Source organism: Vulpes vulpes, chromosome 1 (assembly GCF_048418805.1).
Source record: "Vulpes vulpes isolate BD-2025 chromosome 1, VulVul3, whole genome shotgun sequence".
NCBI lineage: Eukaryota > Metazoa > Chordata > Mammalia > Carnivora > Canidae > Vulpes > Vulpes vulpes.
Window position 1 is genome coordinate 22,537,599 of NC_132780.1, and position 12,453 is coordinate 22,550,051.

The 12,453-nt window shown below is 46.4% G+C and overlaps 1 protein-coding gene and 1 pseudogene across 1 annotated transcript; both read right to left on the reverse strand.

Moving 5' to 3' along the window:
• Positions 1-788: 788 nt before the first annotated feature.
• Positions 789-8,494, reverse strand: LOC140597790 (zinc finger protein 211-like). Its single transcript, XM_072747619.1, has 4 exons — positions 8,482-8,494; positions 7,041-7,261; positions 3,983-4,109; positions 789-2,335 (listed from the first exon to the last, which is right to left on the reverse strand). Exons 1-4 carry the CDS (start codon positions 8,492-8,494, stop codon positions 2,220-2,222), a joined length of 477 nt encoding a protein of 158 aa, XP_072603720.1. The 3' UTR covers positions 789-2,219.
• On the reverse strand, positions 1,112-2,141 carry LOC140597789 (uncharacterized; annotated as a pseudogene).
• Positions 8,495-12,453: the final 3,959 nt, after the last annotated feature.

The following is a 12,453-nucleotide window of genomic DNA, read 5'->3' on the forward strand; positions in this document are numbered from 1 at the left end:
CCAAAGTCTGATAACCAGCTCCCATCCTGAAGTTCCTTTATTGGCCTCCATATTGAGCCACTTCACCATCATACAAAAGACTCTTATTCAGTAAATCCCAAAGGTTTTAGAAGCTCTGTGTCAGGAAGTAGGGACAGACACCAAATATTTATTCTTTTTTTTCTTTTTTTTTTAACCACAGACAGGAATGTAGATTAGGTAAAAACTATAGTGAGAGATAGTCTCTGACATTATACTGTCCCCTAGAGGTCCTCAAGAAAGCTGTCCACCTCTCCACAGTGGCAGAGCCCAATTTTGTTTTCAGCCCACCCCGCACAATGAATAAAAATCTTAAGGGTAAACGTGACTGAATAAGCCGTTTATTATTGCACAATCCAGAGCAAATGTGAGGCAGACAGGCCCCAGATCAGTGACTTGGAGGCTGGAAAAATCCATAAAAAAAATATTGCAGAAGACCACCAATGCCATAAAGAAGGTAAAACTTACATAACACTAGTGGTTCCTAGACTGGGTTCTTTGGGCAAAAAGAGGGTCAGGTCCATGCCATAACTAGTCAGACAAAAGGGAATGGGAATTCCCCCACCCCCCACCCCGCCATGGGTTCAGACTATGATTTCCACTAGAGATTGGGAAAGAGCACAAATATCTGTCTTTGAGCATGCTGAGGTCACATGCATGCCATGACTTGCTAGGTGTCAGAGGCAATAACTTCTGCCACCAAAGGCAGTGACATAATTCTGGCAAGGTCTGAGCTAGTCAGAATATGAAATGAAGCTCCTGAAAACTTATTTTTTAAAAGTATTTTAATGTATTTATTTGAGAAAGAGAGAGAGAGCATAAGCAGGAGAGGAGCAGAGGGAGAGAGAGAAGCAGGCTCCCCACTGAGCCGGGAGCCCAATTTGGGACTCGATCCCAGGACCCTGGGATCATAAGATGAGCTGAAGGCAGACACTTAACCAACTGAGCCACCCAGGTACTCCAGCTGCTGAAAATTTCTTATAATTGGAATGCATGTAGAGGGCTCTTCACAGAGGCTCTCTAATGCTGTCTCACTGAACAAAGAGATAGCATATTCTCTGAAGGCTTTTCCACATTTGCTGATTCATAAAACTTAATGTGGACTATGAAGTTCTTGGTGTTGAATCAGAGCAGACTGTTAACTGAAAACTTTCTCATGTTGGCTGCACTCCTGAGGCCTTTTTCTAGTGTGAAGTTTATGGTGTTGAATGAAGCTATTCTTTTGGCTAAATGATTTCCCACATTCACTGCACTCATAGGGCCTTGCTCCTGTGTGAACTCTCTGGTGCTGAATGAGGCTGGAGCCTTGTCTAAAGGATTTCCCACATTTACCGCATTCATATGGCCTTTCTCCAGTGTGAACTCCTTGGTGCTGAATGAGGATAGAGCTTTGGCTAAAAGAATTCTCACATTTATCACATTCATATGGCCTTGCTCCAGTGTGAATTCTCCGTTGTTGAATGAGACTGGAGCTTTGTCTAAAGAATTTGCCACATTCAGCAAACTCATAAGGCCTTGCTCCAGTGTGAATTCTCTGGTGCCAAACAAGTTTGGATTTGCACCCAAAAGCTTTCCCACCTTCACTATACACATAGGCCTTTCTCCAGTGTGAGTACACTAGTGCTAAACAAGTTTATATTTGAACCTGAAGGCCTTTCCACATTCACTGAACTCAAAAGGCTTTTCTCCAGTGTTGACTGTCTTATGCTGAACAAATGTATGGTTTGTAGCTGAAGGTTTCTCACATCCACCATATTCAAATAGTCCCCCTCCAGTGTGAATTCTTTGGTGCTGAACAAGTGTACATTTGCAACAGAAGGCTTTTCCACATTCACATTTGTAAGAATTTTTTCTGTTGTGAAAGGCCCCTTCACATGTAGTACTGCTGTGTACATTCAGTACTGCTTTGGGAGTGGCCTGATGCTGGAGAAGACCCACACAGGCCAAGAAGTCCTTTTTCAACCTCCTCACGGATGAAAGGCTTCCCTAATGAATGGCTTCTATAGTTCTCCACCAAGGAAGCCCTGTCCATGTCTCTACTACAGGGTTTTCTCCCACTGTGCTCATTCTGGTGTTGGTGAAAATTTGCACTGAAACAGAATTGTTTCCCACATGCCACGCATGTGTAAGATTTCTGTCCAGTAGGTATTCCTTGATGCTCAGCCAGATACAAAATATCTTTCATGACAGGAACACACATCTCACAGAGATGAACCTTCTGGGTAGATGGATCTGAAGTTAGAATTTTTTGGCATTCTTCCCAGAAAAACATTCTGTCCAGAAGGTGCCGCCTCATTTTCTATGCCACACAAACAATCTGAAAACAGAGAAATGCAAGAATTACATGTTGTCTCTGGGGACAGGTGGCAGCCACATTATACATATGTGCCTGACATACCATAGAATGAATAAAGCAGACTGTTTAGGATGAAGGAGTTGGGAGGCAAGACGAGCAAGGGACTGCTCTGCAATATTGGAATTCTAAAGGGTCACAGAAATAGGGAAGCCTTACAAGATGAAAGAAGTTAAGAATGGGATGCAGCACAGTGAGAAGCAGGCAGTTTCCAACTCACTCCTCTGAGAATGACCTCCGAAAGGGCTGTTGCTCACATGTGAGTAGTTTTTGTCCAGGAATAGAAAAATGATTGCTAGCAAATAACTGGTGTTCAAAGACTATTGAGGATATGTGCTCACCAGCTATTATCATGAGCCAATGCTGGGAACACTGCAAAGGCAGCAGTGGAAAGGAATGGGCAAATGATAGATGCAGGGAAGCTGGCAGCAGCCAGGGACTAGAGGTCAGAGTAAAAATGACAAAATAGTCAAGTATCAAGAATAGGGAAGAAAAAGGTGAAAACGACACGTGGCCTTTGGAAATGGCACTAAAACACTAGTTTGTCAATCGGAAAAGGACAAACATTATATGGTCTCATTCATTTGGGGAATATAAAAAATAGTGAAAGGGAATAAAGGGGAAAGGAGAGAAAATGAGTGGGAAATATCTGTGAGGGTGACAGAACATGAGAGACACCCAAATCTGGAAAACAAACACGGGGTGGTGGAAAGGGAGGTGGGAGGGAGGCTGGGGTGACTGGGTGATGGGCACTGAGGGGGGCACTTGATGGGATAAGCAACTGGGTGTTATGCTCTATGTTGGCTATCGAACTCCAATTATATATATATATATATATATATACATATATATGTATATATATATATATATATATACATATATATATAAAACACTAGTTTGAACAAACTCCTGGTATTATGTGGACATAGCTCTGATGTCATTCCTGCCTCAATTGCCACTCAGCAGGGCCATCCCCCTTCTAGCCCCTCCTACCATGGCAAGAATGATACCATCCTATGAAGTGCCCAGAACTCTCCCTGACAATGCAAATTGAGCAACTACATGAGACTTGGATAATGCAAGTCCAAAGGGAAAGACAGGACATATAAGTGGCCAGTACTCGCTCAGAACAACTTATCGCATGACAAATCATAGAAAGCTAAACATTACAAAAAGAACCTCACATAAAGGTCTCACAAGAACAGCACATAATTAGTGTCCATGTCAGTAATGGTAATTCCTGGCATATGCAGATATGTAGAACTATCAGAAAAAGGGAGAAAACCTGATGTAAGTAGGTACCATGGATCTGTAGAAGTCACCCAGCCAGTGAGAGGGCAGGCAAGGTGGGATCCATCTGCCTGATTGCCAAGACTATCTAGAAGGATTACATAGAATCCTTTCCCACTAGAACTCAGGGCAGCAGGTATTGTAGCAGGGAGAGAAGAGGGCAGTGCCAACAATTCAGTCCTAGCAACAAGAGCACCTACCCAGGGAAAAAGGAAAGGACGTGGTGCCCATGGTCTGGATGGAAGGAGAGAGCAGTCCCTAGGGAAAAAGCAGAAAGGCAAAGTTGCTACCCAAGTCACTATGGTGGTGTGATGACCTTACCCAGAGAGGTTATAAGTGCCAAGTTCTCCAGCATCACGTCGTGGTACAGGTATCTTTGAGCCTCATCAAGAAGACCCCATTCCTCCCAAGAGAAGTACACGGCCACATCCTCCAAAGTCACATTGTCCTGTCATGTTGATGAGAGATAAAACCACGGTCTCCCTCCTGAGGACCCACAATCGACCCACACACACCTACCCCATGCTCATCCCCTCCCCAAGCTTTCCACTTCAGAAGAGAAACCAGGACCTGAAGCCACTGGTACTGCGCTTTCCTCTTGGTTCTATTAACCAATGTGCCCAGCCCTCAGCAATTGCAGGCAAGTAGGCAAAGAGACACCATCTACATTCAGGAACTGGATTATAGGGCGGCATCTCTTACTGCCAGGCAATTTCCCTGGAGTCCTCCATATCATGCTTCACAATAAAATTTGGGGTTAACCATTACCCTTAAATCTCCAGTACTAGGGCCCAGGACTACTCCCTCTCTCCTCATATACTTCTCACATCTTTAGAGCCCATGGTTGCATCCCCACAGTCACTGCGAACTCCCTGTTCCACACCATACACATCTTCATGGATTTGCTCCACACTACTTGGTACATGATGTCCAGAAAGAACTAGGCAAATTCAAACATGATCCAGTACTACCCCAGACCTCCAATGGATCCCAACACAAGGGGTAGCCCTGGATGCTGCTTTGAAGGCCTCTCTGCCTGTCTCTAATCCTTGCTTCAATATTTGTCGTATGGAACTATATGTGGCTTTCAGAGACCCGTGACCTTCTACTTTTGTGCTGCACTTGCTAGCCCCTCAGCAGCCACAGCACTCTTTCCACCTAACCCTCATTCAACGCTCAGCCATACTGGTACTCATACCAACCAGAGTGATTCTCACAGATGACCATACTGAGCCAGAACTCACCCCCCCCCCAAGAAAATACCCCAGAACCCACCAAAGCTCACCACAAAATAACAGTAAACCCATCTTATTTCAGTAAGTCATCCACATCTATCTCACGTCCACTCTTCCCTTGGCCGTCTGCCAAGACCAATCTCCCCACATACTCCCTTCATGGCCACTTTTCTTCTACATCCGAGTTTATGATACCCATAACCCCAACCAGGTGCCCAAACAATAGATCCTGCCTTCAGAACTCTTACTCTTCTTATTCTTTTTTTTTTTTAAGATTTTATTTATTAATTTGATAGAAAGAGCAGCAGGGGGAGTGGCAAGCAGAGGCAGAGGAAGAAGCAGGCTCCCTGCTAAGCAACGACCTTGAGATCATGACCTGAGCTGAAAGCAGACACTTGACCAACTGAGCCACCCAGGTGCCCCCTTACTCTTCTTTATGACCCACTAGTAACATTACTGCCATGAGTTGAATTCCTCTTTCTAAATATGACCTACAGCTCCACCCTGGTACACACACTAACCTCCATCCTAAACCCTACTCAAGATTTTGAGACCCATGTCTACTTGCCCACTTGATGCCACTACTCATTTGTTCTCTGAAGTATCTCAGAATCTTAACATGGCCAATAACAAAGCTCCTGATATCCTCAGTGAAAATCACTCTGACTACTGATTTTCCCATCTCAGTTGGTCCAACTTCCACCCTTGCTGCTAAGACCAAAATTTTAGAATCATCTCTGACTCCTTCCTTTCTCTCTCTCACCCTCAAAATCAGCCCTTCCTGAAAAATTAGATTCAGAATCCAACCACTTCTCCCATCTCCAACCAGCACTCTGGTCCACGGACTATCGCAGTAGCCTCTTCCCTGGTCATCCTTCCTCCTCCCTCAATCCCAAAGTCTGTTTTCCACTCTACAACTAGATGAAGCCTATTTAGACCTGGATAAGATCATCTCCCTCCTCTGTTCCAAATTTCTCATTAAATCCAGTATAGTTGCCCAACTTCTCCAGCAGCCATTTCCAAAACTAACTCCAGTCCCCCTGCTCTTTGTTCCTAAGAGAAAGAAGACCTGCTGTGCCCTGTTCCCACACTAACAAACATTTGCACATGGATAAGTGTCTACACCTCTTTCCATTGGTGGCCAGAAATAAGAACTCCATATAACTCTCAGCCTGGACTCAGAATGAATCTAGGAGATTACTCCCTGGCCTTATGGTCTCTCCCAGATCCCCAAACCAAAAGAGCTGTCAGAAAAGCAGGTGAAGAGTCCCAGGACACCACAATCGCAAAGATGACATGGGCAGGATCCCAACCAGTGTAGGCCAGGGACACCCTCCACTTCACTGTGTGTTCCCTAAGTACTACTTCAGCCTATGGGGCCTGTGGGCAGAAGCTAGTCATGGAGGCTGCGGACCATAGTGTATTTCAATGGGCTCGAACCTCCCCTGTACCTCTGCCCAGCCCTGGAGGCCAGAACTTGGGGTGAAAGGCTAAAAACTGTATTTCAGTTCTCAGTGCTCCCTCTTCCCAGTTCTATGACCCTGGACTCAATCACCCTCAGTCCAGTCTGTTCTCCCTCTGAGCAGCTCTGGGAAAACTTTTATTTATTGTTTTTAAAGATTGTATTTATTTATTAATACGAAACACAGAGAGAGAGAGAGAGGCAGAGACACAGGCAGAGGGAGAAGCAGGCACCATGCAGGGAGCCTGACATGGGACTCCATCCCAGGTATCCAGGATTAGGCCCTGGGCTGAAGGCGTCGCTAAACCGCCTAACCACCCGGGCTGCCCTGAGAAAACATTTAAAACCCTAATAAGACCGTGTCCCTCTTCTCTTCACAACCCTCCAGGGTCCTTGCAACTGAGGTACCACACCTCCGCCCGCCAGTCCTGGCGTGACCCCGCCTCACGCTCCCTGTTCCCCGACTGCAGAGCCCTCTCGCCCAGGCCCCCCCGCAGCCTCTCCCCTGCAGCCAGCTCCCGCACCGCAGCGCACCAGCGCTCACATATGGCCCCCACCCACGGGGCCTCCCTGTCCGGGACACCTGGGCCTGGGCCGCAGGGACGCGAGCAGACGCCCCGCGCTTCGCCTTGAGGGTCTGGGTCGGGGGAGGGTGGGGACGGCCCGGGGGACGAGCATTTACCTGCGCTGGGGCCCTGGGCGCGGCCGCCGCCTTCGGGGGGCAGGGGAGCGGACACCCGGGCTGGGGGGATCTCTGTCCAAGCCGTGGACCCCCGTCTGTGCGGTGGGAACAGCGCCTCCCCTCGTGCCTTTTCAGTCCCGACCCCGCCTGAAGGTGCTGGAAAACCCAGAAACACCCAAAACCACCTTCACAACCGGACGCTGGAAGTAACTCCCGAAGCGCTGTTAGGCCCCAAGACCGTTAGTGAAAGGGAATAAAGGGAAAGGAGAGAAAATGAGTGAAAATTATCAGTGAGGGTGACAAAACATGAGAGACACCTAACTCTGGGAAATGAACAAGGGGTAGTGGAAGGAGAAGTGGACAGGGGGGGGAGGGGGGGTGGTGACTGGATGATGGGCACCGAGGGGGGCATTTGGCAGGATGAGCACTGGGTGTTATGCTATATGTTCGCAAATTGAACTCCAATAAAAATAATAATAAAATAAAATTTATTTTTTTTAAAGCTAGATGCAGAGATTTATTTATTTATTTATTTTTATTTTTTTTATTTTTTTATTTTTTTATTTATGATACTCATACAGAGAGAGAGAGAGGCAGAGACACAGGCAGAGGGAGGAGCAGGCTCCATGCACCGGGAGCCCGACGTGGGACTCGATCCCGCGTCTCCAGGATCGTGCCCGGGGCCAAAGGCAGGCGCCAAACCGCTGCGTCACCCAGGGATCCCAATAAAATAAAATTTAAAAAAGGAAAATGCAAATCAAAATTACAATGAGATAATCACTTCATACCTGTCAGAATGGCTAAAATAAAAAACACAAGGAACAACAAAAATAAAAAAATAAAAATAAGAGGCCGGAAGAGCTCTTATCTCTGGCCTTCATGGGCTTCATCCGCAGCCTCTCGGAGCCGCGCCCTCTGGGTAATGCAGTAGAAGCGGTAGGGAAGATGTTCCCCACCAGAACCATCCAAAGGCTCAGAGATTCTGCGAGGTTCCAGAGGTTTCCTTAAGGGAAACCTTAAGGGATTTATGCAGATTTATAGGGAGTGCTGTCTGCAAATGATCAAAAATTCTTAGAAGAAACATGATTTCAGACCCCATGAAGTTTAGCAGTCTCCCAGAGACTAAAAACAATATTTTAGGGGCACCTGGGTGGCTCAGTGGTTGAACATCTGCCTTTGGCTCAGGTCATGATCCTGGGCGTCCTGGGATAGAGTCCCACCACAGGCTCCCACCAGGAAGCCTGTTTCTCCCTCTGCCTATGTCTCTGTCTCTCATGTTGGGAGCCGCGTGCCAGGAAGGGGTTAATGGATCCAGCAATGGCTCTCTGTTGACTCTTCCAACCACCGCAGCCCACCTGTCTCACCCTTGTTGTTGAAGGCTTGTGGCTCAAGGACGCATACTATTGCTATCTATTCAAGGGCGCATACTGTTGCTATCTACTGTGAAAGGACATGTCTGGAGAACTAAGCTTAAAATATCCTGCTTGTTAAACAACCCTGCTTTATAAAAGAGTGAATAATACAAATAAAGTTGGCATTGTGGCTGAATCCAGCCATATGTCCCTCCTGCTCCCACTCTGTTTATGTCTCTTTTCTTTTCCTCATTCCCTTACCCTCATCCCTGGATGGTTGTCGCCCCCAGCGCACGCGACAAGTGGCACCCGAACAGGGACCTGAGTATAAAGCACATGAGAAGTTTCCGGAATTGAATTATTCAGTTAAGGGAACCAGGCAGGGTCCTGGGACGGCGGGAGTAAAATCATGGGACAAGAGCAATCAGCAAATCAGGTTTTATTTATAGCTGGATTACAAACCCTTCTCCGAGAAGGAGGGTTCAAGGTACCTAATAAGGCCTTGAGAAGCTTTTTCAAAACTGTCAGGGATTTATGCCTGTGGTTTCCGACTGAAGGGTCCTTAGATTTAGAACATTGGAGAAGAATTGGACAGGAACTGAAAAATCAAATTTCCCTTAGAGGCGAGACAGCAGTCCCAGCCGGGACTATGAGATTGTTTGAGCAGTTGCAACAAGTCATTGACCCTTTGCATAAGATTGAGATTATTTCCTTGAAATCTGAAACCGAGAACAAAAATGATCAATTTGAAAGTAAGTTTGAGGGTGACTCTGAGGGAATTCAGCCTCCCTCGGCAGCTATGAGGCAAATGGCCTTATCATCCTCTTTTTGTCCTGGCACCCCCCCCCCCCCCCCGCTCCAGCTGGGGATCACTCCTGGGAAGTTATTCCTGAGCCTCCTGGGGTCATCCCCCCTGCCCCACCGCCTATATCCGATCCAACAAAAACTTATGGGTCTCATAAGGCAGGCCTTAGAGGACCCCCTTTGTTGAGATCGGGAGGAGATGAATTCGGGGACGACGATGTATATTTGGACAGTGATAATGAAAGTCCTCCGAAAGGATACATGCAAATGACAAAATTTTCTGATAAAGGACAGAAAAAGGGGCCAGTCCCCGGGTATAGGGATCAAGCTACTAGTCCCTTGCCTTTATATCTTACAAACTCCAACCACAGAGATGAGATCTGGGAAGGAGCACCTGCTGTCCCCCGGCAGACTTTCCCCATAATGACTAACCAACAATCAGCCAGAGGGTTTGATATTAAAGGTGTGACCCCCTTACAAAGGGCACTGTATGAAGCCGAAAGGCGCGGAGAGGACACCACTGGATTTACTGCTTTCCCTGTCTCTTTAGATAATGCCGGTCGGCGCATGTATTCAGCTCTAAACTTTAAAGTGTTGAAAGAATTAAAAACTGCATGTGCCCAGTATGGGCCCACTGCCCCTTTCACTTTGTCCATGCTGGACAATTTGAGTCGAGAGGCCCTGTGCCCTGGAGATTGGCATGTTGTAGCCAAAGCATGCCTTTCTTGGGGGGATTATTTGATTTGGAAATCTGATTATCATGACAGATGTAATGATCTTGCTAATTACAATAGGAGAACTGGAATTCCTGTCTCATATGAAATGCTTGCAGGGACAGGCACTTACCATGATGTAGGTCAGCAATTAGATTACCCTGATGTGGCTTATACTCAAATCAGTGAGGCTGCTATTAGATCTTGGAGGAAGCTGCCTACTTCTGGGGCCAGAACAGAGGAATTGTCCAAAATACGACAAGGGCCCGATGAGAAGTACTCAGACTTTGTAGCCCGTCTTCTGCAGGCCGTGGGGAGGATAGTTACTGATGTGGAAGCCGGCACTATTATAGTAAAACAATTAGCTTATGAAAATGCTAACAGTGCGTGCCAGGCTGCAATTCGGCCATGGAGAAAAACTGGAACTCTTGAAGATTATGTCCGTCTTTGTGCAGAGATAGGCCCTTCGTATGTGCAAGGCTTGACACTGGCTGCTGCTTTAAGGGGAATTTCCCCACAACAGATGCAACAGCAGATGCTAAAACGGAACTAGAGGTGGCAGACGTGGGCAAAAAATTTTCACGGGAGCACAGACCTGTTTTAATTGTGGAAAACCAGGTCATTTTAAGAGTCAATGCCCGCAATTGAAGGCCGGTTTTGGGAATTCTGTGAGTCCGCAGCAAGTTGACAAACCTTTATCTCTCTGTCCCAGATGTCAGCGGGGGTTTCATTGGGCTAATGAATGCCGTTCCAAGACAGAACGGTTCGGAAACCCCCTTTCGGGAAACCGAGGTCGGGGCTTGTCTCAGCCCCGACAAACAATAGCGACGCTGACCCCAGTACAGGATCCCTTGAACTAATTAGAGCCAACACAGCTGATCTCCCAGGGATTGACAAATTATACCGAGGTACCCCCTCCAGTGCAGGGCTAGATTTAGCTCCTGCTTCCTATATATATTTGGAAGGTGGGCAGCCCCCTAAACCCATACCTACCGGAATATGGGGACCTCTTCCTAAAGGAAGTTGGGGATTAATTTTAAGTAGATCCAGTTGGACTTTAAAAGGGCTTACTGTATATCCTGGGGTGATCAATGAAGACTACACGGGAGAGCTAAAAATTCTTGCTAGTCTCTCCCAAGGGACTCTCAAATTGGAACCCAAGGTTCCTATTGCCCAGCTAATATTAATACCTAGGTTTAAAACTGAAAATAAAGTAATAAAACCTCAAAGAGGCAGCCAGGGCTTTGGATCTACTGATGTACATTGGATGCAGTTAATATCTGCGGATAAGCCTTATCTCTGCCTTAAGGTGAATGGAAAAAAAAATTTTTTTTTTAAATTTTTTTTTAATTTTATTTATTTATGATAGGCACACAGTGAGAGAGAGAGAGAGAGGCAGAGACACAGGCAGAGGGAGAAGCAGGCTCCATGCACCGGGAGCCCGACGTGGGATTCGATCCCGGGTCTCCAGGATCGCGCCCTGGGCCAAAGGCAGGCGCCAAACCACTGCGCCACCCAGGGATCCCAAATGGAAAAAATTTTTAAAGGATTGGTAGACACTGGAGCAGATATGTCTGTCATATCTCAAAATCAATGGCCTAATGCCTGGCCCACGCAAGAGACCTCCACTCCAGTTAAGGGAGTGGATATTATAAATACCCCTAGGATTAGCTCCAATCAGCTTTACTGGGAGACTGAGGATGGACACTCTGGAAGATTTTGTCCCTTCGTTCTTCCTATTGATCTTAATCTATGGGGAAGAGATGTACTTACAGAAATGGGCTTGATCCTTGAAACAAAAAAAACTTCCTGTTTCTAAACAACAGGAAGCTGTTTCCTTTATGATGGCTCAAATGGGTTATGTTCCAGGAAAAGGACTCGGGAAAGACTTACAAGGGATTGTACAACCCGTCGAACTTGAGGGAAATCCTGATAAATTAGGTTTGGGTTTTCTCCAGGGCCACTGACAACCCCCCACGCTATGCCTCTTGAATGGTTAACCAATGTCCCTGTGTGGGTGGACCAGTGGCCCTTACCTGATCATAAACAAGAGGCTGCTAGAAAGCTGGTTGAGGAACAGGTGCAGTTGGGGCATCTTGTTCCTTCCAACAGTCCTTGGAATACTCCTATCTTTGTTATTAAAAAGAAATCAGGAAAATGGAGATTATTGCAAGATCTCCAAGCGGTTAATGCCGTTATGAAGCCCATGGGAGCTCTTCAACCCGGGCTGCCTGCTCCTTCAGCAATTCCTTTGAATTATCAATTACTTATCTTAGATTTAAAAGACTGTTTTTTCACCATCCCTCTATCTCCTGATGATTGTGAAAAATTCGCCTTTTCAATTCCTACTACTAACCTACAAGCCCCTTATGCCAGGTATCATTGGAAAGTTTTGCCTCGGGGCATGGCCAATAGTCCTACCCTATGTCAGGAATTCGTAGGCAGAGCTTTGACCCCCTTTAGACTTGCTTTCCCATCTGTATATTTTATTCATTATATGGATGACATTTTAGTAGCCGCTGATGAGGAAGGGACTCTCTTAAG

What these genes read in the sequence shown, in the direction of transcription:
- LOC140597790 (XM_072747619.1), bottom strand. An exon ending in CGCCCAGGGCCCCAGCGCAG is followed by an intron (nt 4,110 to 7,040) that starts GTAAATGCTCGT and finishes TCAACATGACAG; the next exon opens with GACAATGTGACTTTGGAGGA. An exon ending in GGCACTTATAACCTCTCTGG is followed by an intron (nt 2,336 to 3,982) that starts GTAAGGTCATCA and finishes CTCTGTTTTCAG; the next exon opens with ATTGTTTGTGTGGCATAGAA.